This window comes from Mustela nigripes, chromosome 5 (assembly GCF_022355385.1).
Source record: "Mustela nigripes isolate SB6536 chromosome 5, MUSNIG.SB6536, whole genome shotgun sequence".
Taxonomy (NCBI): Eukaryota; Metazoa; Chordata; class Mammalia; order Carnivora; family Mustelidae; genus Mustela; species Mustela nigripes.
The window spans coordinates 4,073,453-4,097,596 of NC_081561.1; the positions used below are offsets into that span (position 1 = coordinate 4,073,453).

The following is a 24,144-nucleotide window of genomic DNA, read 5'->3' on the forward strand; positions in this document are numbered from 1 at the left end:
GGGGGGGGGGGGGGGGGGGGGGGGGGGGGGGGGGGGGATGCCAGGGTCGCGGGTCCACAGCAAAGAGCAACAATCTCAGCCCCATGGTGTTTTAGAGTTGCCCGCAGAACTTCGCAAAATGCTGATGTCTTGATCTCCTTCCCCGGCAATTCCGACTTAATTGGCCTGGGGTGTGGACTGGGACAGGATTTCTGAAACTTTCTTGGTCATTCTAACGGGCAGCCTGGGTGGAGGACCCATCCGTGTGAACGGAGTGGTCCTGGCACTTCGGAAAGGGGGTGCCAGGCTTGCAGCCAGCTGTGGCCACATCTGTAAGGACTGCGCCTGACCCCTCCCCTGCAAAAGAGCTGCATTCACCCTTTCAGGGCAGTTGGAACCAGCCAGAAGCATGCCGGAAGCGGCTGGCTGTGTGGCCAAACCACTTGTCCTGAGGGAGGTGGAACTTGGGGCCCAGAGCACAGATGCACGTTGCATAGCTGTGTGACAGCAGCCCCGGCTCTGAGCTTCTCTGTCTCACCTGGAAGCATCTTCAGGCCACCTTGTGGGGCTGCAGGCTGCTGAGAGGCAATGTCTGCCACATACGGGGCTCCATGACGGACTCGGTAAAAGGGAGCTCTTGCTCATAAACACAGAAGCAAGAAGCCTGGACAACCAGCGACAGAGCAATGGAGAGGGGCTGAGAGCTGGGGTCAGTGTTTGCCAACGTGAAATAGCCAGATGGGAAGAGATCCCTTTTGGTAAATTCCCGGTCCTTCCATCCTCTGTGATCACTTCAGTATTATTATCCAGTTCTGCTCTGCAAGAGACCCAGGACCTGCACGGCTGACTTCCTCTGAGAGGCTCCAAATGTGAAAAATGAAATAATTCAGAATGTGAAACCCCCTTTGGAATGTCCTTATTCTCTGTTTTGGGGTGAAAGAAAGTCGTTTAAAAAAGAAAAAAAACAACCTTCATTATATCAAGGAGAAGAAGAAATAAACCACATCAACAGGAAGCTCAGAGAAGAGATTTATTTGTTCATGTTAAAAAGGCAACTTAGTTAGCAATTCTTGTGAGGTTTGGCTTCGCTCCACTGCTCGCAACATATTAAGGTCTGTCTCTTGAGGAAGACAAACAATTCCAGCACCGGGGGCCTTCCAAACACTGGGTTGTTTTCAGTTTTGCAGGGAGTGTCTCATAGGGATGTTTGCTTGGTGGTGGTGACCATACTGGGGGTGGGGGTGGGGAGAGAGAGAGAGAGAGAGAGAGAGAGAATGGCAAGGGAAAGTAAATTAAAGAAGACAAGGAGATGACTTTTAATGGGCCTATCCAGAGTCTGGGAGGTGGGGTTCCTGTACCTCAGCACCCCCTTCCTCACCATAATGTCCTTTTCCTGCTCTTCCTCCGTTCCTGTCTTCCTCCATACCTCTATGTTCTGAATTATAAAAGTCTCTAATATTGCGTATGTCTAAGAGTAGAAGGTGAACACCCCTCTTCCTATCTCAGTATGCATAAGGACCACCTAGGTTAAAAACAGGGTAAAAAGCACATATTCCTGGGACCCACCCCCAGAGGGTCTGATTTACCAGATCTGGAGCAGGTCCGAGAAGCTTCACTTACAGCAAGCCCCATCCCCACCCCCCGCCCCCGCCACCGTCCACCCTAGTGATTCTGATGTGAGTGGCCATTGAACCAGGCTTAAAGATGAGCTGCTTCGCGCTGACGGCTTGGCATGTGTCTTTCACACAAGTGTGCAGAAATGTACACATGCTGCATGACACGGAAAATACGCACACCACACAGACTCGTAGACACAGGGCTACGGTACATGGGTATACACTTCTCCCTACCAGCCCACACAGCCATGAGCCCAGGGCTCCCATGAGTCAGAACAACAGCATTTTACTAGACAGAAATGAAGAGAAGTTTTAGAATATGCTTATAGACTCCTTTCTGCACTTTCAGACTTCGTGTCCTTTCTGTCTTGCAAAACCTGCCCACACAGAGTCAAATAAAGCCACACCTCATTGCCAGTGACATTCTAGACGTTCTGTCTGGTCTTTGTCTGCAGCTGGTGATAGATAAGGCTTTCTGATCCCCTACAAATAGCCTTTAACCTATTCCCCGGGGTCATGACTATTTTGTGGTGAGCAAATACCCTGATGCGTGTTCTCTGTGCCATGCCGGTCAGAGTACCATGACTGGTTCTCTGACAGAACAGACTCCCTTGGCACTCCTCCCCCTCACTGAGCACTGTGGAAAGAGCAAAGGTCTTGATGTCAAACAGGCTTAAGTTCAACTTGATTCTCTCTTTCACCAGATGTGTATGTTTGGGCAAGTTGATTAACCTCTGAACCTCAATTTTCTCACCTGTTAAATGGGCATAACATTATTCATAGTAACGCCATGAGGGTTAAATGTCACAGAGAGAATTTTTACCACAATAATCTTTCAGCAAATCCATCCATTCAGCAAGTATTTAACTGTGTGCCTGTTAATTGCACCATGATGCATTGCTTAACCAGATGCCACTTTCCTCTGCCTCAAGCAGTGCTGGACGTGACCCTAAGGGCTGGGACAGAGGCAGTGAGTGAGCAGAGCTGACATACATCCCCATCTTGATGGAGCTCACATTCTGGTGGTGGCTGCCATGGTCATCATTATTTCATGGTCATCTACCACAACAGCGCTGTAAATTAATTTTATCTTTGTGATAGAAGTAAGGGATGAGTCAGATGACTGGGAGAGATATCCAGGCCACTTCTCTCGGCACCAGGCTATAGGCGTGTCTCCACCTTATTGGGATCCATCACATACAATTCAGGTTTACGTGTATGAACCTTTATTTACATATTTACCTTTATTTTTAAGTAGGCTCCGCGCTGGGGCTTGAACTCACAACCCTGAGATCAAGACCTGAGCCGAGATCAAGAGTCGGAGGGCTTAATGGACTGCGCCACCCTCGGGCCCCCACTTGTATGACCCTTTAGATAAATGGCTATAAATAAATTGGTCCTACACCCATCAAAGTGGTCGGTTCCTTCAAGGGGAAAGTGAGACATGCTTGTCTTCCTTAGTTAAGTGACTGCTAACCGTCTTCCCAATGCTCTCTCGGCACCAGATTTCAGACCAGCCAGCTGAAATTGCCCACATGGTGGACTGAAGTCCTGAAGCCAAACCATGCCCACTAGGGGGAATATTTCCTGGGATGGAGTGGTTTGTTTTCCTGCATAAATTCAGACTCTTGAGTGTGCATTCAGGAAGTTGTTGGGTCCCGAAATTTTCAGAAGAAAACCCAAGAGATACTCCGGACTCCAGCAAAATGGGGAATATTTTTTGGGGGTAATGAAAGCCAAGAAAAAGAATTTTTAAAACTGTTTTGAAGACTCTGTTATTTCAATTCTTTGTGTGTGGGAATGACTAATTGTAATCTACTCACAAGTGACAGAGAAACTCAGATAATTCCAAACACAATAAGTTTAGAAGCTATGTTATATGCAATGCATCTAAGAAACCCCTTGATGGAAAGAAAGATATATGCAATTTTTACCCAAAGGAAATCAGTTCCTTACCACTAAATAAATGTAGGATAAATACTAAGAGAATATTGGCTTGAAGGGAGGTATTTTTATAGCTGCCCAGAAACCTTCATGCCTGGGTCCAGTCCTACTGGTTTGAGGGTCTACGTGGGGTAAGGGCTGCACTGGAAAGGATTAGATCCTCACTCATATATTAATTTAAAAAGTTTAACCCAGTGCATTTGTGCTCTTCTTTATTAATCAAAACCAAATTTTTGAGCACTTATGTGATAGGAGGTACTAGGAATACAAAAAGTGCGAGCCTCCCTGAGTCCAGTAAAGCGACAGGTATAGAACAGTGTGTGTAGGACTCCCTTAAAACCCAGCAAAGGCTGCTGGGAAACAGAACAGAGGCAGCCCAGACGATGCATTATTTAGCCAGACATCCCTTCCCGCCGCCATCCCTCAAGTGTCATGTTCTTTGCCAAGGAGGAGAGCCAGCAGGGCGGCCACAGTGGCAGAGAGTAGAAGGCGCTCGGGGTCCGTAAAGGATGGGCACTGAGACGAGGGGAGACCTTCTTCTCCTGGCAGCGCACTTGTTCTAGACCAGGGGTTGGTACATGTTTTCTGTAAAAAGTGAGTAAATGTGTGTACCTGTGTGGGCCGCGTGTTCTCTGTGGCAACCACTCACCTCTGCCCCATGGTGACAAGAAAGCAGCCTTAGACACAGGTCACCGAACGGCCACAGGGGAGTCCTGGTGCAACAGCATTTACAGAAGCAGGCGTCGGTCGGAGGCACCGAGGGGCTTGGCTCTGCTCTGTCCTGGGCCTGGTTATCGGCTGTTGTGGGGGCCCTTGGGCAGCAGATGCTCGTGAAGGAGAGCAGAACTCCCTCCTTCCCTCTCTCCCAGGTTTATGCGCTGAGCCCAGATCTCAAGAGTCCCCTTGTGTCTGGGCTTGCTTTCTGCCATCAGCGTTCACTAGCCGTCTAACTTTGGGCAAAGCAGGAGCCCTGCTCTGTGAATGCAGATAAAAATACCATCTGCTGCTAGTCAGAGGGCGAAGGCTCGCATTGGCTTTCCTCCCCGCTCCCTCGCCAACACCCCACAGCCTCGCCTTCCCTCCTCCTCTGTAAGAAATGGGTCCAGAAGATGCTAGTTGTCAGGCGGTGAGGCCGAATTACCATTTGCCCCGGAGTACCCCTTTATTCAGGAGGAACTTTGCAAACATCAAGAGACTATTTTTCTAAAAACCGTTAAAAAAAAAAAATCCCAGCCACAAGAAAAGCACATTGTGCTCTTTGGTGTTTGCTTTTAAGAAGTGTTTTTCCACTGGTGTTTTAACTGAAGGGTTTTGTTTCTTCCTTCATTTCTCCTAGTGGTTCTTGGCCCCAGAACCCACATACCGACATTTCACCCTTTCCTCACTCACATGGATAAGACTTCGCGGCCCTTGGGAGTTGGCCAAGTGACCAAATAGCTTCTGTCTCCTGTGTCTCAAAATCCTCAAGGCGGTGCAAGCTGCATTTTTCCAGGACCGGGGTGGGATGCCAAAGTGATGATGTCACAGCCCGGGCAGCCGGCCGGCCCCCTCTGTTTCCTGTTTCTTTCCTCCTGACAGACTCATGAATCATATCGTGGCTTTATCATTGGACTCCAAGCTCATTTCCCTGTTCCACAAGCATTTGGAGTTCTAGGAGGCAGGAGCCAAGTGCAATCAAAACATGAAGTCCTGAGTTGCTTTTTCCTTGCGAAACTAGAACACATGTTCTCCTGTCTTGAAAGAAAGCACGGCATCTGGCTTAATTTGGAGTTCTCTGGCCTCGAGCTCCACTCCTGGGTCAGACAGTGGTGATCTCATCTGAAAAGCTGGGCGCTCCCTGCGCCAGAGGCAGTGGGGGTCCTGGGCGAGGTGGCAGCCGGGCACTCGCGTGTCCAGCATTGGCTCTTGGGGGGCTGTGGGACGAGGGGGACGGTTTTCACAAAAGCCAATCCAACAGCCTGTATGCCCTTGACCAATGCAGAGGCAAACTGTGATCATGTTCAGCCGTTCTCTCTTGCTAGGTGTCTCCTCGGGGTCTCCACCGCAGCATCTCCATATACGGGCCCTCCGGAAAAAGTGTTGGTAGGAAGGGGGACGTCTAACCAAGTTATTTAGCCCCATGAGTTTGAAACTAACACACCGTTGCCTGGTAAATACAAGGATGGACCAGGGAGGGTCAGAGGCAGGAGTTACTCCCATACTCGGCCAACCTGGAGGGTGCTCAGCTGCTTGCAATGCCATATTGCTACGTTTGCTCAGCACTCCTGTGACGGGCTCCGTTTGAAGGGTTTATTTCATTTCATCTTCATAACAACCCCATGAGGTAGATTCGATGGCTCTTGCCATAGCACAGATAAGGAAACTGAGGAACTAAGAGGTAACTTGACTAAGGTTGTGTGGTTAGCAAGTGCCAGAGCCCATCTTGATGCTGGGGGTTCGAACACCTGTGAGTGTCTGTGTGCCATGTGATATGAGTATAATGTTACAAATATTATATTTAAAATTAAAATTAGTCTTTTAATAATAAATTTTAGTCAATAATTTAATAATTATATAATTTAATAAATAGAATCCATTAACTTTATTTATGTATTTATATATTTCATTGAATTATATCCATTATACTTTATATTATATATTAAATAATACATTAAATTCATTAATTTATATTTACATAAACATATAAATATAACATATATTTATTAGAATTATTTAACAAATAATAATTTAATGAATAAAATGTATTAAAAATTAAAAATATTTAAAATGCATGTACATATTTCAGAAGTTTCATGTATATTTTAATACAATAATAGTTGGTGTGATGAGATCTGACATTTATGTTTACTGGAGTCACACTGGTGTGGTGTGCAAATACACAACTTCGTGCATACACAGTGCAAATCTGCTTTATGCACATAGTATTACACTTTAGCACCCAGGAATCTCTGCGTCCCAGGCTGGGGCCGGGAGATCTTTAATCCTTAGTTCTGATTCCAGGCTCTGGTCCCCCTGGGCTGCAATGTGTGCCCAGATCATGCTGACTATTTTCTACAAATGTGAGTTAGGTCAGGCTTGTTGCACATTGAACTGACATTCTTACATCTTCTTTGGGTAGTAGCCATTTTGAGAAAGGTTGTGACGGTTGAATTCTGACTCCCAGCCCCCGTCTAGGTGGAGGAGGCATTTATTGGCCAGGAGTTCTATGGAAGTCAGACAGTAGCTTACTTGAGTTAAGGGACTATGAGTCCCCCTCAAGTGGCCAGTTGGCCCCGTGAACCCTGCCCTTCATCCTCCCATTTCCCCCACGTCTCTGAGATCTGCCCCACATCCTCCAAGGGGAAGCAAACTAAATTTAATGTTGATGTTAAATGAGAAGCTGCAGATCACAAGTGTATCTTCTGTGTCTATTTTTTATGTTTAAATACGTATAACATTAAAGTCATGCTCTTCCTCACTTTTAAATTTATCGTTCTGGGCATTCAGTACATTCACGATGTCTGCAACCGTCACCACCACTCCAGAACCTTCACTTGTCCCAAACCGAAACTCTTTCCCTATTAGACATGGACCCCCTCCCCTTCCCTCCCCCTCAGGCCCCTGTCAACCCCCATGCTGCTCCTGTCTCTATGAAGTTGATTCCCCTGGGGACCTCATAGAAGTGGGATTCTCCAGTATTTGTCCTTTGTGACTGGCTTGTGTCACTGAGCTTCATGTCCTTGAGGTCCACCTGGATCCTGGTATGGGTCAGAAACCATAATGTTCCATTGTTTGCATATTTCACATTTTTGTGTATCTGCTTATCTGCTGGTGGCCACTGGGCTTGTTGTCATATTTTGGTGACTGCATAATGCTGCCATGGCAGAGAGGCAGAAATATCTCTTTAAGACTTTATTTTTAATCCTTCTGAGTATATATACTCAGACATGGAATTGCTGGATCGTGTGGTAATTCTGTTTAATTTTTTGAGGAGCACTGTTGTGTTAATTTTTTAAAGGGTTACAAAAGACTGATATGTGACTTCTTAAGTTCCTGTGTTAAATTTTAAAAAACCATAATAAAGTTCAACATCATTAATTTCGTCAAATCTGAAGTAATTCACTGAGGAGGCTACAGGTTTGCCTTTTCTTTCTCATTTACCCACAACTTTGAGACATTTTCTAAGCTTCCTTCTTCTCTTTAGGGAGCCAGTTAAATTGGGGTCTATTACTACATTCCCATAGTCTACATTAGCAGATATACAGTGTTCTAATTTAAAATAAATGACAGAAGAAAGCACTGCTAGACTTACTCCTCAAAGATTCCAAGCAGTTGATTTTTGTGTTGCTCTCTGTCCCCACAGCACTAAGACTGCATGCACTAATGGCTTTTCATTTTCCTGGTCATTCACTCACTCAACAAAAGTTAGGCTCTTTGCCATCTGTGTAGGCACCATTAATCAGCATTCATTGTCTTATTCTGTAGGGACCTACGTCTAAGCATTATTGCTCTAAACCACACGTTGTGTATGCAAATGGCCCAGAAATTGGACTGTGATGAAGATGGGTCTACAGCTGGGGAGGCCATGGAGACTTAGAGAGGCTGTGTCTCACTGAAGAGGCAGCCTACTCTGTCGGATGGCAGGCCCAGTTTTCCAGATCTTTCTAACTTCCAGGAATGGCAGGAAATCAAGACGTTAAATGTGGATTCTCTCAGTTGTAAAATGCTAACACTTATCAGAAAAAAATATGAGAACACATTGTATAGGCAAATAAATGTGTTTTACGAATAAAAACACATTTGCAGGTCAAATGCAGCTCATGGGTCACTAACTTCGACCTATCCTCCACCTGAAACTCATTCCTGGATCACAAAAGCCATTTGCAAGGAATATCTTGTTTTCCCAGGGTGTCTCTCAAGAGGGGATGAGTGAACCAAGAAAGACATTAGAGCTGGATTTCCATGAAGCTGATGCAACTTTACTTCTCAGCCCTGTATCTGCCTGGCCTTCTTCTCTGGGGCTAATATTTAGTATTTTCCAAAGTAAACTATTTCAGCCACAGTGGACTAGGACTGCTGTCCCTTTCCATTCTGACTTCTCCTCTGTCACATTTCCCCTTGTCTCAGGTGGCACTGAACCAACCAAGGATATTCTTGGGAAACTACAAAGGGGAAGTGAATTGAAGATACATTAAGTTTCAGTTGAGAGGGATGATTTTGTGTGGTTTGGACAAGTAATGCCCGTGGGCTACAGCGACTTCCCCAGTCTGACCGTTGACTGGTATAGAGTGAGAAGTGTGCACGACCAACTTATTGGACCTGCCCCTGGGCCCAAGCCCTAGATTCCACACCATACCTGGGATCCTGCAATTTCCTGTCAACACCTGGGGACTCCTTAGGCCTCTCCTCTGAATTTATCTTCTTATGGATTAAAAACCACTGCTAGGTGTGCTCCCTCGGGGCCCAAGAAGGGCTATGGGGTGGCTGTTTCCAGGGAGCGTGGCTGGAATGTTAGCTGTGTATGTGTGAGGCCCTGACAGGTGTTGGATGGAGCCTAGGATGAGTAAGAAAAGGGAGCGGCCAGCCTTCAATGGGAATTCTAAATCCAAACCTAGTCTTCCCAGTCTCTTTTAAGGCATGTTTTTCAGAGAAGGAGAATAAAACATAGCTCTTCAATAGTTTATTAGTGTGATTTCTAATATTTAATTTATAAAATCTTTAAATCTTTAGACCTCCATTTGTACCAAGGACCCACACAGTATTGGGATTGTACCTGGACCATAGTAACTTTGGCTTGTTTGGGCCACTCCTGCTGTGTAACTATTGCTCTAAAACTTAGTGGCATGAAACAACCATCTCATTATACTCATGGATTCTGAGGGGCAGAAATTCAGACAGGACACAGCTTGTCTCCGCTCCAAAATGCCTGCAGCCTCCGCTGAGAAGACCCCATGGTAGAGGTGACTCTGCAGTGGGGGCAGGAATCGTGTCAGGGGCTTGGTGCTGGCTGTCGGCGGGATCTCAGCTGTGCCGTGCACCGCGGCGGCACCTAATGTGAAAGGATGTCTGCCACAGGGGAATTGAACTTCTTACAGGTTGGATCTGGGCTCAGAAGGCGAGAACCCCTGAGAATCCCTAAGTAGAGCAGTAGTATTCTGTTGGTTACAACCAAGCCACAAGCCTACCCAGATCCAAGGGGGCTGGACCTAAGCAAGAAGATGTGGACTCCATCTCTCAGGGGGAGGATCGTTAAAGAATCTGGGGGCTATATTTTAAAACTACCACTCAGCAGGCTCCTTGCTCAGCAAAGAGCCTACTTCTCCCTCTGCCTGCAGCTTCCTCTGTTTGTGCTCTCTCTCCTTCTCTCTCTGACAAATAAGTAAATAAAATCTTTAAAAAAATTAAACTACCCCCCAGGTTAAAATATTGTTAACCATCCTGACTTCCAAGAATATACCTAATGGCAATTCAAAGAACATTCCAAAAAAACTTGACATCTCTTTTGAAATTTTAGCTCATACATAAAAGAAACATAATACAGTTTTCCTCTTATCTGACAGAAATCCTAAAAATTTATGTATCAGTGATGGTTAAGAAAGATATTTTTCTAAAGTATCAATAACAAAAAGATACTTTTGATAAATCTTGTTATAGGAAAGACTGAATTATATCTTTCTATTCTATCAAAAATATCGTAAAATCGTTACCATATGAAGTGACAAGAATGTGCTGCCCTCAAAAGTGTGGGTGTTTTTACAGACCGTTGGATCATCATATGTGCATTTTTAAGAATATTCAGAATGAAAAATGGTAATTAAATCCCAAAGAAGGAAAGACCAGCACAAGCAAGTGTAGTTTAGAAACACTTCATGGAGGATGAAGGAAAGATGGGATTTCAACAGAGAGAAGAAAAATGGAAGCTGAGAGCAGAGCTGAGTAACTGGTCAACCCGTAGTGTCAGTTATATGTGACATCACTTCTGATTGTCTCAGTCTCCATTCTGATTGGTCGGTGCCTTCCATGGCAGTTGGTAAAGGTTTCCCACACCATCCCTGTCAGTTAGACGGGGCAATATTAACAAAGACACCGAGAAGGAATAATCTTGGCCTGTTGATCAAACGGTAAGGAAATTAGACTGGCTTGAGTCCAGCTGGGACCGTTATGGGGAGGACAGCTGTTTAATTATGGTAAAACAAATTGTGAAGAATATTGAATGTTAAGCAAAGGAATTTGTACATAATCCTGCAACCGGTGGGGGGTAATGAATCATTTTGTGAAGTAAAGACAAAATGGAGGTGTTTATTGTATTTTAGGAAGATTACAGCAGTAGTCGAATGAGGGCAAACCTAGAGAAATCTTTTCAGGAGGTGGGTATAATAATCCAGACATGAACTTACCAGATGTTAACTAGTAATTTCGGCTACTTTGTATATCACTTTTTAAACTCATGTTATTTAACACAACTTTAACTCAAGTTTCTTAGTAACTTATAATGGATTGAAGACCTCTACTTAAAATATTCTACTTAAATTTTCTGGTCCCATCTCCGTCCAGCCCCTGCAGCAGTGGGTAGTTCTACCCAACCAGCTCTATGGTGGAGCACCCATTGACGGTCTCTTCTCCTTTCCCATCCCTGGCTTGTCTGGTGCAGAGGCTAGCTGGGCTGTCCAACCCACTGGGCACCCACTTATGTACAACTAAGAAATGCAGGGTTATTAACATCCTGTGCAGCAATCCTTGGCCATTGGCGATATGTGCTATAGGGTAAATGCTTTCTCTTTTCTCCCCATCCCACAGTGACACATTTTCATGGAGCTTCCCAAAGTCCCTGTGGGCTCAAATTGTTGCTATAGAGATGGCTGCCTGGATTGTACTGGCTTCCCTCTTCACCCTCCCACCTCAGCCTGACAGTCCCCCTGCTCCTGGTGACCACATCCCCAGATAAACAACCCATGCACAAACTTTTGTATCATGCTCATCTTTGGGGAAACCTAGGCTAAACTAGAACAGGATCTTCATGTCCAGTCCTTTGAAACCCCCAAGAGAGAACCTCACATAATGTTCTGCTCCCATTAGGAACATCAATATAGCCAAGAGCGAATATCCCCTTTTGACCTTTTAATTTAAAAAAAATGAGATTGTAGAGCTGAGGCTGTCCTGTATTGTAGCAGCGTGTTTTAGGCATGTGGGGAGATAGTTTAGAATCCTGGGAAGAGCAGAGAATTTCAAGTCATGAGATCTAGATTTGAGCTTTGCTACCTACAAAGTGAGTGAGAGGGCAAATTATAGAACTCTAGTCTTCCATATCTCCATCTATAAAATGGGGAAGTTAGTAACTACCTACCTTCATAAGGTAACTACAAATTTGTTTTGAGATTTGGGAAAGAAACTCCCTCACCCCTCTGAGAGGATTATCAAAGAAACAATTTCTCTTTATCCTGAATATGAATGAGACAGCACGTAATGCCTAGAAATCACTAGACATCATCTCCTGGCCCTAAAGATTGGTCAGCCTACAGATAAAGTGGAAAGGAACCATGGTGAGATTAGTGAACTTCTGAACCAAGCCACATCCATAGCCCACATGACCTCTGGTCATTTCAGATAAGTGAGTCAGTAAATATGTCATTTAAGCCAGTTTTAGTCAGACTTTCTCTTACTTGGAATAGAAGAATTTCCAACTGATAAAATATGTAAGTAAGCTTTGTAACTTGAGATCACTATAAAAACATTAGTTTTTACTATTTTTATTCCTACTAGTTAACAAGAATACCCATAGTCCATTGAGCAAGTTGAGAAAAATTCCTAAGTTTTCATGTCAATTTAGTACCAACTTTTGGAAAAAAATTTAAGTCACTGCCTTATGGTATGTAGACTACCTGTATTAGACAGATTATTAGCTATATTATTTGTATATGTAGAAAGAAACAAATGTAAATAAAACCTATTAAACTGACTGAACGTTAAAACATACTAAACTTATAAGTCATAAAAGAAATGACTGTTCAGATATGGCTACATAAAAATAATACAAAACTGCTGTAATTTGGGAAAATTACTTTAAATAAAGTTAAAACACAAAGACAAACTGGGGATAGTGTTTGAAGCTTATATGGTAGATAAGCTTATAAAGCGTTCTTATAAATCAATAATAGGAAACCTCCTCAATAAAAAAATAGGTAAAAGATTTCATGATGAAATCTGAGAACTATAAGAAAAGATGCTGAACTTAAGATTAAGGAACATCAAGGGCTATCATTAAAAGAGATAACTAATATTTGTAATAACTAGCACATACACTAACATGTAATAACTATCACCAGACACTATAAGAATTCTCTCACAGAGATATAGGTATAAGAATTATTATTACAGCATTCAAATAAATGAAAACAACTTAAATGTCAAGTAGTAGAAAGCTGGCAAAATAAGTTATATATTCCTATACTTAGATACATTGTTGCCATTAAAAAGGATCCAATAAGGGAGTGCCTGAGTGGCTCAGTCAGTTAAGCATCTGACTCTTGGTTTTGGCTCAGGTCAGGACTTCAGGAACCTGGGATGGAACCCTGTGTTGGGCTCTGCACTCAGTGGGGAGTCTGCTGGAGGATTTCGCTCTCTCTGTCCCTCCCCACTTTCTAAATAAAGGAATAAGTCTTCAAAAAAGATGGTTAAGATTGTAAGTTGTTTTTTTTTTTTTAAAGGAACCAGTAGGCCCTTAAATGTTAACATGGAAAGAAGTATGATATATAGTTTGAGTTTATCAAACGAGGTATAGAATGACCCCATTATATTAAAATATATATTTATGTATACACTTACAGTCTAAAAATAAATGCCAGCTATTAATACTAGTTAGCTCTCAAGTGTAGGGTTACAATGAGATCATTTTATGTAAAGTTTTACAAAATGTATATAATATAAAAATATTTGTTTATAAAACAAATAATTCAATGAGCACCAATCAGAAAGAAATCAGGGGTTTTTCACAACAGGTTTGCTGCCAGAACACAGGTGTCATGAAAGCCACCACTCAACCTAAACCAGAATGGGGAAGGAAAAGACTCATATTAACATTGTTGTCATCGGACACGTAGATTCGGGCAAGTCTACCACTCCTGGTCATCTGATCTACAACTGTGGTGGGATTGACAAAAGAACTATCGAAAAATTCGAGAAGGAGGCTGCTGAGATGGGAAAAGGCTCCTTCAAGTATGCCTGGGTCTTGGATAAACTAAAAGCTGAATGTGAATGTGGTATCACCATTGATATCTCCCTGTGGAAATTCAAGACCAGCAAGTATTACGTGACCATCATTGATGCTCCAGGAAACAGACTTTATCAAAAACACGATGACAGGCACATCCCTGTCCTGATTGTTGCTGCTGGTGTTGGTGAATTTGAAGCTGGTATCTCCAAGAACGGGCAGACCTGTGAGCATGCCCTTCTGGCTTACACACTGGGTGTAAAACCACGAATTGTTGGTGTTAACAAAATGGATTCCACTGAGCCACCCTACAGCCAGAAGAGATACGAGGAAATCGTTAAGGAAGGCAGCACCTACATTAAGAAAATTGGCTACAACCCCAACACAGTAGCATTTGTGCCAATTTCTGGTTGGAATGGTGACAACATGCTGGAGCCAAGTGCTAACATGCCTTGGTTCAAGAGATGGAAAGTCACCTGTAAAGATGGTAATGCCAGTGGAACCACACTGCTTGAAGCTCTGGATTGCATTCTGCCACCAACTCGTCCAACTGACAAGCCCTTGTGTCTGCCTCTCCAGGACATCTACAAAATTGGTGGTATTGGTACTGTCCCTATGGGCCGAGTGGAGACTGGTGTTCTTAAGCCTGGCATGGTGGTCACCTTTGCTCCAGTCAATGTTACAACCGAAGTCAAGTCTGTTGAAATGCACCATGAAGCTTTGAGTGAGGCTCTTCCTGGGGACAATGTGGGCTTCAATGTCAAGAACGTATCTGTCAAAGATGTTCGTCGTGGCAATGTGGCTGGTGACAGCAAAAATGATTCACCCATGGAAGCAGCTGGCTTCACAGCTCAGGTGATTATCCTGAACCATCCAGGCCAAATTAGTGCTGGATATGCACCTGTGCTGGATTGTCACACAGCTCACACTGCTTGCAAGTTTGCTGAGCTGAAGGAGAAGATAGATCGTCGTTCTGGGAAAAAGCTGGAAGATGGTCCCAAGTGCTTGAAATCTGGTGACTCTGCCATTGTTGATATGGTTCCTGGCAAGCCTATGTGTGTTGAGAGCTTCTCTGACTCTCCTCCTCTGGGCCGTTTTGCTGTTCGTGACTTGAGACAGACGGTTGCTGTGGGTGTCATCAAAGCCGTGGACAAGAAGGCAGCTGGGGCTGGCAAGGTCACCAAGTCTACCCAGAAAGCTCAGAAGGCTAAATGAATATTATCCCCAATACCTGCCACCCCAGTCTTAATCAGTGGTGGAAGAACGGTCTCAGAACTGTTTGTGTCAATTGGCCATTTAAGTTTAATAGTAAAAGTCTGGTTAATAACAATGCATCGTAAAACCTTCAGAAGGAAAGGAGAATATTTTGTGGACCATTTGTGTGTGTGTGTGTGTGTGTGTGTGTGTGTGTGTGTGGCAGTTTTAAGTTATTAGTTTTTAAAATCAGTACTTTTTAATGGAAACAACTTGACCAAAAATCTGTCACAGAATTTTGAGACCCATTAAAACAAAAGTTTAATGAGAAAAAAAAAAAAAAAAGAAAAGAAATCAGAGTTGGATAATATGTGGCCTCCTTGATGGTTGAATGCATTCCTCTTGTCCTTAGCTCCAAATGTGATGTAGCAGCTGGCAGATGATAGTAACTATCATGTGTAGGAAGAAGGAAGGCAAGAGGAGGGGTGACATTAAGATCTACACTCCATTGTCCCAAAGCAGTGCACACAGTGAGGGGTGGAGGATTAGAGAGAGCATAGGGAAGGGTTTCCCAGGGAAGGAGGAGAGAAGTAAACAGAACTTCCCCAACCAGGAACCCAGGAATGGAAAAATTTCACAGCCAGCTCCAGGTGAAGGAAAAGATTTCGTTTCTCATGTTCACTCACCCAAACTCCTACCTATGGTGTTTAGAATTGGCTCCTTGAAAAGTGTGCGAAGTAGTCATTTGCCAGATTCTGGCTATGAAGGCCAGGGGCTGCCCCAGCTCCTCTGCCACCAAACCAAGAATTTCTTGTGCCTGACCTCATCCCTTCCTGGTCCTTTGGAGTTGCCTTTGGACTAATCTGATAACAGGTCAGCACTGTTATGAAAAGCCAAAGCCTGATACAATCCTATGAGCTAAGGCTCTTGGCGGAGTTGACTTCTCCCTGCTCCCACCCTCAGAAGCTGGAGTTTGGAGTTCTAGATGAAAAGAACAAGGAGGCATTACACAAACAAACAAACTTCAGGCTCCCTTAATCTAAGCCTTAGCATCAACTTTGATGAGTTATGAGAAAGTTCTTTGGTTGAATCCTAGGCCATACAACTCAAAAGGATCAGACAATTTCAACTTGTAAATTTTCAGATGAGAAAACTAAACCTTAGATAAGTTATGTGAATTCCCCCCGAGGCCATGACCAATTTTAGAGATGACATGAGAATCCAGTACTCCTTAAGTAGCATAATCTCCCTGCTGCCATGCCACATCTTTGGCTGCCACACTTCCAGTGGCAGGGTTTCAGAGTTTCAGGGGTTTGTAAATATTTGGGTAAATATAATCAACTGACTGATTTTCTTGGGTTCTTTAAACTGTGGGTGATAGTTGAAAGCAGCAACTGTAACATTATCTAATGGGATTTTCAATGCATGAAATAAAAATGTATTTCCTTGAATATATCAATGAAATTCAATAATCTTCTAGACAGACATAAAGAAAAAACAGAGAGGACACAATATAAAGAATAAAGGAGGAAATCACTACAGGCAGTAAAAGGATAATGAATAAGACAAAAACTATATACATAAGTTTGACTGCTTAGATGAAATGAGCCAGGGCCTCAAAGGCCACATACTATCAAGACTCACCCAAGAAAAAATAAGCACACTTGAATAGTTCTATCTATACCTGTTAAATAAATTGTAGTATAAAATCGGGCAAAAAAGAAAACTCTAGGCCCAGACAGTTGTACTGAAAAATTCTACCCAATGTTTAACGAAAAACACCCAATTCTACACAGTCAACATCATACAGGAGGTTCTAGTTAATGCAACAAGGAAAGAAAAAGAAATAAGTGACATATATATTGAAAAGGAATAAATTAAATTGTCCCTGTTCTGAGATAATAGCTGTTGTCTCAGGAAACACGATGTCTATACAGAAATCCCAAGGAATCTATCAAAAAGTTTGTAGAATTAATACTAATGGATGTAGCAAGACAAAAATGCAAGGTCAACAGAAAAAAAAATTTATTTTTATATATTGGCAATGAATAAATAAATTACAATTAAATTTAAAATAGTTCTAAAAAAAGATAAGTAGTTGGGTATAAAGCTAACATGCGGAATCTGTATACTAAAAATTAAAAAGTGCCAATGAGAAAAATCAAAGGAGACCTAAGTAAATGCAGAGCCATACAATGATCTTAGATTGGAAGGCTCAGTATAGTTAAACTGGCAAATCTCCCTAAATTAATCTATAAATTTAATGCAATTCTAATCAAAATCCAAACATTGTTTATATAGAGTAGGTGATTTTCCAATTTATATGGGAAAGCAAAAGGACTAGAATACCAGGAAGTTCTTTTTTTTTTTTTTATAATAAAAAATCTTATTTATTTATTTTGGAGAGAGAGCACGTGTATGGGCCTGAGCAGAGGGTTGGGAGGAGGGAGAGGGAGAGAGAATCTCAAGCACACTCTGTGCTGAGCAGGGAGCCCAACACAGGGCTTGAGCTCATGACCCTACCAGGAGGTTCTTGAAAAACAAATAACATTGGAGGATACATATTAACCAATTTTAAGACTTACTATAAAGCTCTGTAGTGTAGTATTAGCAAAGGAATAGATGCATAGTTCAACAGAACACAACAGAGTCATGAAATAGACTCATAAAATATAGTCAATTGATTTTTGACAAAGCTACAAAAAATATTCAGTGAAATAAGACTAGTCTTAACAAACAGTGTTGGAACAATTAGATACCAATATGCATACAAATTAACTTTGACCTAACCCTCATATCTCAAACAAAAAAATTAACTAAAAAATAGACCATATGGGCTCTTTCCATAATTTGGCTATTGTTGATAATGCTGCTATGAAACCAAGAAACAGACTCTTAACTAAAGAGAACAAACTGATGGTCACCAGAAGTGAGGTGGGCGGGTGATGGGTGAAACAGGTGATGGGGATTAAGGAGCACACTTGCTGTGATGAGCACCAGGTGTTGTATGGAAGTGTTGAATCACTAATTCCATACCTGAAACTGGTATTACACTGTATGTTAACTAACTGGAATTTAAAGAAAAATTTGGAAGAAAAAAATATAAAGTGGCTCTTCACAAGTAGGTAAAGAAATAAAGTGGGTTTCCTGTAAAAAATATAATAAAATAATAGAAATAATAATAATAAATTTAAAATAGACTATAAATCTAAATGAAAAATGTAAAACTATGAAATTCGGAGAAGAAGGCTTAGGAGAAAATCTTTGTGACTTTAGATTAGGCAAAAAATTCCAAATAAGACATTAAAAGCGTGAGATGTCTGGGTGGCTCAGTGGATTAAGCCTCTATCTTCGGCTCAGGTCATGATCTCAGGGTCCTGGGATCAAGCCCCACATCAGGCTCTCTGCTCAGCAGGGAGCCTCCTTCTCCCTTTCTCTCTACCTGCCTCTCTGCCTACTTGTGATCTCTGTCTGTCAAATAAATAAAACCTTACAAAAATAAAGACATCAAAACCATGATTCATAAGTGAACAATTGACAAATTGGACTTCATCAAAACTAAAAAATTTGCTGGGTGAAAGCCCCTTAAAGAAATGAAAAAAAAAAAATCTATGCAGCTAGAAGTTATTGCAAATCATATATGTAATAAAAGGCTTGTATTCAGAACCTCCAAAGTACCTCTCAAACTCAATAGTAAGAAAACAACTCAATTAAAAAATGCTCAGAGCATACACATGGCCAACGAACACATAAGAAATGCTCAACATCACTCAGCACAATGAGAAACCACCTCACCTCACTGTTCAGAATGGCTAAAATTAACAACTCTGGCAACAAGAGACAGCGAGGTGGCAGAGAAAGGGGAACCCTCTTACACTGTGGGTGGGAATGCAAGCTGGTGCAGCCACTAGAGAAAGCATTTTGTAATGTGTATAATTGTTAAAACAGTATGTTGTACACCTGAAACTTATATAATGTTATATGTCAATGTATATGTAAAAAACTTCAATGAAAAATTTAAAAATAAATAAAACAACTCAGACACCTGTATAAGCAAAACAAAGGAGTCAAGTTTACAGTTTTTAGATTTTAAAAAATTGTAAAAAGACTTTGCAAAGAGTATTTTATAGCAGGGCTTCAGTGTCTCACGTGTTTTCCCATGTGAGCACAATGGTCCTTAATAAAGCCTCCTTCTTCTCTCCATTCCCCCAGAAGCTTCAGCAATCAACCAAGACACTGGGACAGTGTTTGGGCCAAGAGTTTCTTCTAAGTAAGTGGCAACTCAGTAAAAAAATGTAGCATCATGGCCCCGGCTATGGGGGTCAGCACATAAAGGCCAAAAGAGTCCAGGAACTAACCAGTTCCTGAGAGCGCCTACCTCAGTCCCAAAGAAGAGTCAAGAACCACCAAAAAGCTGAACCCTGTTCTGTGGACCTTAGCAGGCTGTGTTTCTCACACTTCATTATCAGGAAATCAGTCCAGTGGGGGCTTCTGAAGTTGGTGTCCACTGGAATTAATAGCAGAGATTTTTTTTAAAAAGATTTATTTATTTATTTTAGAGAGAGATAGTGTGCAGGGGTGGGGGCTGTGGAGACAGGGCAGAGGGAGAGGGAGAGAGCGAATCTCAAGCACACTCCCTCCTAAGCACAGATCCTGATGTGGAGCTCCATCTTAGGACCCCACGATCATAACCAGAGCCTAAATCAAAGGTCAAACACATAACTGACTGAGCCACCAAGGCGCCCCAATAACAGATTTTTTCTTACCACATGTGCCTTGACCAGTGCCTCTGGAAGAAAAGAATGCTATTTAGAATCTGTCAAAATTTGTAGCCATTAGCTATTTGTCAAAACTGTTTGTCATAACTGCACACCAAAAAGAATAAATTGTATTTTGAGTAAGCAAAATAAATAAATAAATAAACTCTGGGAAAAGTTGGTCTTCAAATTATCCTCAAACTGTAACTAAAGACAAATTTTAAGCAACTAGCTCATGTCTTTTTATTATTGGGGCTCAATTCAAAGCAATGGATGGCAAAAATGTGTACCATTAGGTTGTTTCTACTTTTGTGCTTTAGTTTATTACCGAAACAAAATATACAAGGTAGCAGAGGGATCAAAAATAGAGGACAGGGAGAGTCTGATCTGTTAGGAGCCTGCGCACCAAACACTCTGTTCATATATTCCATACCACCCCATTGACTGCGTAGGATCCTCCACATTTACGAGCTGTTTAAGGACTAAATCCTAATAGTGATGTACCAAGTAAAATATGTAATGGTGACCACAGGTAGTACCAGAACTCCTCTGCAGCTGCTGGAACCCTGGGGGATGAGAATGGTTTTAGGAAAATTATTAGCCAGCTCGGCTTCCCATGAGATATGAGCCCACCAAGTGGTCTGCCAGGCTTGGAGTGTGAGTGCATTTTGCAGAAAGCTCCAGAATGCTCCAGGGCAGCGGTTCCCTGGGCAAGCAGAGAGGACACCCAGGAGCTCTGGCTGATGTGAAGGGGTTCTCTAGAAAGTGGCTGATGAAGTAAACAAGTTCATGAGGAGTTAAATAGTACATTCTGTCTGCTGTTTGTGATGATGATGTCAGGGACACTACAAACGTTCTGATAAGTGTATGAACACCATAAAAGAGACTTCTTAGTTTCTGGTTTGCTTTTCCTTCAGGGTTCCTCAAGAGAGCGTGGTCCTTCCCTATTCACCCAAAGTCAATGCTAGGTTCAGATAATTTCTTATCTCAGAATTTAATTTCTGAATTTACTGGGCAATCATTCCCTGCCTACCTCTAGTGCCAAGAAGTTGGGATCTCAGAACAATTTCTCCTCAATTGACCTCATTATCCATCAATCCCCTAGGGACCATCTTAGAAGCCACCCCAGGGACAGATTTTCCTGCCATAAACTTAGTGTCTCCCAGGATGCTGGGCCCCACAGCACAACCAGGTCTGTGTTGGCTGTGACCAGTGTCCATTATGGCTGTCCCTGGGCTCCTGCCAAAGGTTCTGCCAAGTAGCAGGTGCTGCTCTGACTGATGAATTCTTCAATCCACGATCACTCCTAGTTGGCAGAAAATATAGGTTTTGAGATAATCGCTCCCACTAACCATCTCTTTGCTATGATTTGAATATTCCACTTCTTGTTTTTGTTTTCATTTTTTTGGTGTGTGTGTAGGTAGCAAAGCAAGGTTTATTGAGTGAGAGCAAAGCTCCCAAAGAGGGAGGGGACCGGAGAGGATTGCCCCCGAACCCACCACTTCCAACAAAGCAAGAAGAACGGGGTGGTGTTTAGTTATCAATAATCTTCATTGACAGCAGGATGAAAAACAAGAGGAGACACCGACCAAGGGCCAGAGTTGGCTTTGGCACCTACCAGGCTGGTGACTGAACTAGGCCTCCCTCTGACTTGGAGATCTTCTGAGATCAATGTAAAATGCCACAGTCACTGTGCTTTCCAAAAAGAAAAAAGAAAAAAAAAAAAACCATCCCCAGAAAACCAATGACTGTGTGGTATTGTAACGCTTTCCATACGTTTCTGCATAAAATAACACTTCTCTTTACTACTTTTCATGTTCCGTGGGAGGAGAGACAATCTTGATTTGTTTAGAATATGTTCCCTTCTGGGCAGACATCTGATTTTTTATTTCTCACTGACTTTTCTGTATAGGTGCGAGCCCCTTACTGCCTCTCCCTCAACCCTGCTTTCCATCAGCCCCTTCACTTCCCTGGCAATTCTTCTAAATGTTGTGTTTGAAGAGACACTGCAATCTAAAACAATGTGTACCTTTTTGTTCTTTTTTTTTTTTTTAAATATTTTATTTATTTATTTGAGAGAGAAAGATCACAATTGGGCAGAGAGGCAGGCAGAGAGAGAAAGGGAAGCAGGATCCCCACTGAACAAAAGGGCCCAATGTGGGGCCCAATCCCAGGACCCTGAGATCATGACCTGAGCTGAAGGCAGAGATTCAACCCACTGAGCCACCCAGGTGCCCTACATTTTTGTTCTTAAAAAGATCTATTTCTTTGAGGGAGAGTGTGAGCGAGCAGGGATGGGGGGGGGGGGGGGGGAGGGAGAGGGAGAGAATCTCAAGCAGGCTCCATGCTGAGTGCAGAGTCGAACGTGGGGCTCGATCCCACGACCGTGAGATCATGATCTGAGCCCAAAGCCAGGTGTTCAACCAACTGAGCCACCCAGGCATCCGCATGATATGCACCTTTTGAAAGATCAAAGGTAATTAGAGCTTCCTCTACTCTTTGCCTTCACTTCCCAAGTGCCCATGTAACCCTGTTTGCTCCCACCTAGCACACAGTCACGTAGGTACAGGCCAAAACTCACCTCAATTCTATTTCTGATTAAGCTGCAAAGAACATAAAAGTATATTATTACATGTGACATTTGCCGTAGGTTTCTCGAAAACAGTTTTTATCAAATTAAAGAAATTTCTTTCTAGGTCTAGTTCACTAATTTTTTTTTTTTAGTGTTATTTGCAGGTATCTGAGATATTATTAATGTGGTGAATTACACATGTAGATATTTTAGTATTGAACTATATGAATAAATCCTACTTTCTAATGTATATGTTCATAAACTGCTGAATTCAGTTTGTTAATATTTTGTTTGAGGTTTTAGCCACTACCTTTATAATTCCTCACATTGTAAAAAATCCAGTTTAAAAAAAAATCTGGTTTAAATACTAAGAAGTTCTGTAATGCCTTCCTCCTCATGTGACTGGGCCAGATATTTTGATTTAGTCCAGGAAAAAATTAAATCTTCATCCACCATAAGAAGAAATCAATAATAGATGAAGTAAAATTGGTTAGCCACAAAATATCAACGTAAGAGTTACTGAAGAATAAGAAAGTAAATATGAGAAGGAACTTCCCGCAGGATTGAAAGGAGTTGCCTCTAGAGAAAAGAGTGACAAAACTGGGAGCTGCTTGCTCTGCTGCCATTTTATTTTGTTTTGTTTGTCAAAATAATCCTTTCACTATTACTTTTCTTTTTAAACCATGAATATGCATTACTTTGATAAAAACGAAGGAACACATTTAGGTCTCCCAAAACTCAGAGACGTTTCTGGCGCAGAATCTATTTTGAAATCTGTGACATCTTCTTTCTTTTCTCTAGTGAACATATATTGCAGTCATGGCTTGTTTATCTAAGCTTTTTCCATCCGTACATTTTGCTCTTCTCTATCTCTGAACATGTGAAGCTTCTTTCTTCCACCTTTTAACATCCCCAAATACTGGACTTCTCCCAAGCAAATGTTAAAAGACATTTTTAACTACACACTGCACCCCCCCACACACACACATTAGAAAGCATCCAATAGAATTATCTTTATAATCATTTTAAAATATCCATGAAAGACTTCTGGTCGGGTGACAGAATTCTGCAGAGGTCATGCACTGGTTCATGGGGGGGGGTGGTTTGGCATCTGGTTGAGTGAGAGGCTCTGTGCTTTGCTTGGACAACTAATTCAGGATACATGATGGCGGCTGGATGGATCTGTGGGTGGTGATGTCAGGAGGCATATCCTAGACCCAGTGTGGGCTGATTAGGAAGGGTTGCCCTTTATAGACACAGGTTCCACCATCATCAGTTCAGGGCAAAGCTGACTCCAGAGAAGGGGTATGCTTGCCCCTTGTAAGATTATCAGTTTAAACCAGGAGGGAGACTGATAGAAGGTAAACTGCAAACCAGCCATGACACAAAGTATTCTTTTTTGATTTGTTTCTTATTTGCAATGGAAACGAGAGTCTTTTTTTTTTTTTTTCCTGTTAAAATAGTTAAGGCAATAGCTTTGGAGTTTTGTGGAATTTTTAAAAAATGCTACTGTTTGCTTGCATATTTGTTTTACCTTGTGGCTAAGTTGGAAGGAAGTAACATTTTTGTGAAATTAAATTTGCATATTTAATCAGCATTTCAGATTCCTTGGAGCAGGCTGTTGCTCCCTTCCATCTACTGTTGCTACTGTTATTGTTGATACAGTTTAAAAGAGTTGGAAAAGTAACTTGTAGCTTGGTGCAGTCCTTTTCATTGAGAATTGAGGCCACAAGCAGCTATCATCTTGGAGCCTGTGGGGGGGAATTCTTAAAACCAGGATTTTAGACTCTAAGGATAAATCTGCTTCCTTCTGTTATTTGTGTTTCTTGTCAAGCTTTTGGAAGAATTTCAGACTAACCTTTTTAATTCTAGAGGCTGGCTGGCTATGGTATTTGA

The 24,144-nt window shown here is 42.2% G+C and overlaps 1 protein-coding gene and 1 long non-coding RNA gene across 2 annotated transcripts in view; both read left to right on the top strand.

Moving 5' to 3' along the window:
* Positions 1-967, top strand: part of LOC132018753 (uncharacterized) — a 4,952-nt gene extending 3,985 nt beyond the window's left edge. The window contains exon 3 of the long non-coding RNA XR_009404562.1: positions 96-967. This is a non-coding gene — a long non-coding RNA (uncharacterized LOC132018753). The remainder of the gene's footprint in view (positions 1-95) is intronic.
* A 12,560-nt stretch (positions 968-13,527) lies between these two features.
* LOC132018754 (elongation factor 1-alpha 1-like) lies at positions 13,528-15,074 on the top strand. Its single transcript, XM_059401608.1, has one exon. It carries the CDS (start codon positions 13,567-13,569, stop codon positions 14,938-14,940), a length of 1,374 nt encoding a protein of 457 aa, XP_059257591.1. The 5' UTR covers positions 13,528-13,566; the 3' UTR covers positions 14,941-15,074.
* Positions 15,075-24,144: the final 9,070 nt, after the last annotated feature.

Excerpts from the sequence above, each read along its gene's own strand:
- LOC132018754 (XM_059401608.1), top strand. The coding sequence starts at position 13,567 with ATGGGGAAGGAAAAGACTCATATTAACATTGTTGTCATCGGACACGTA.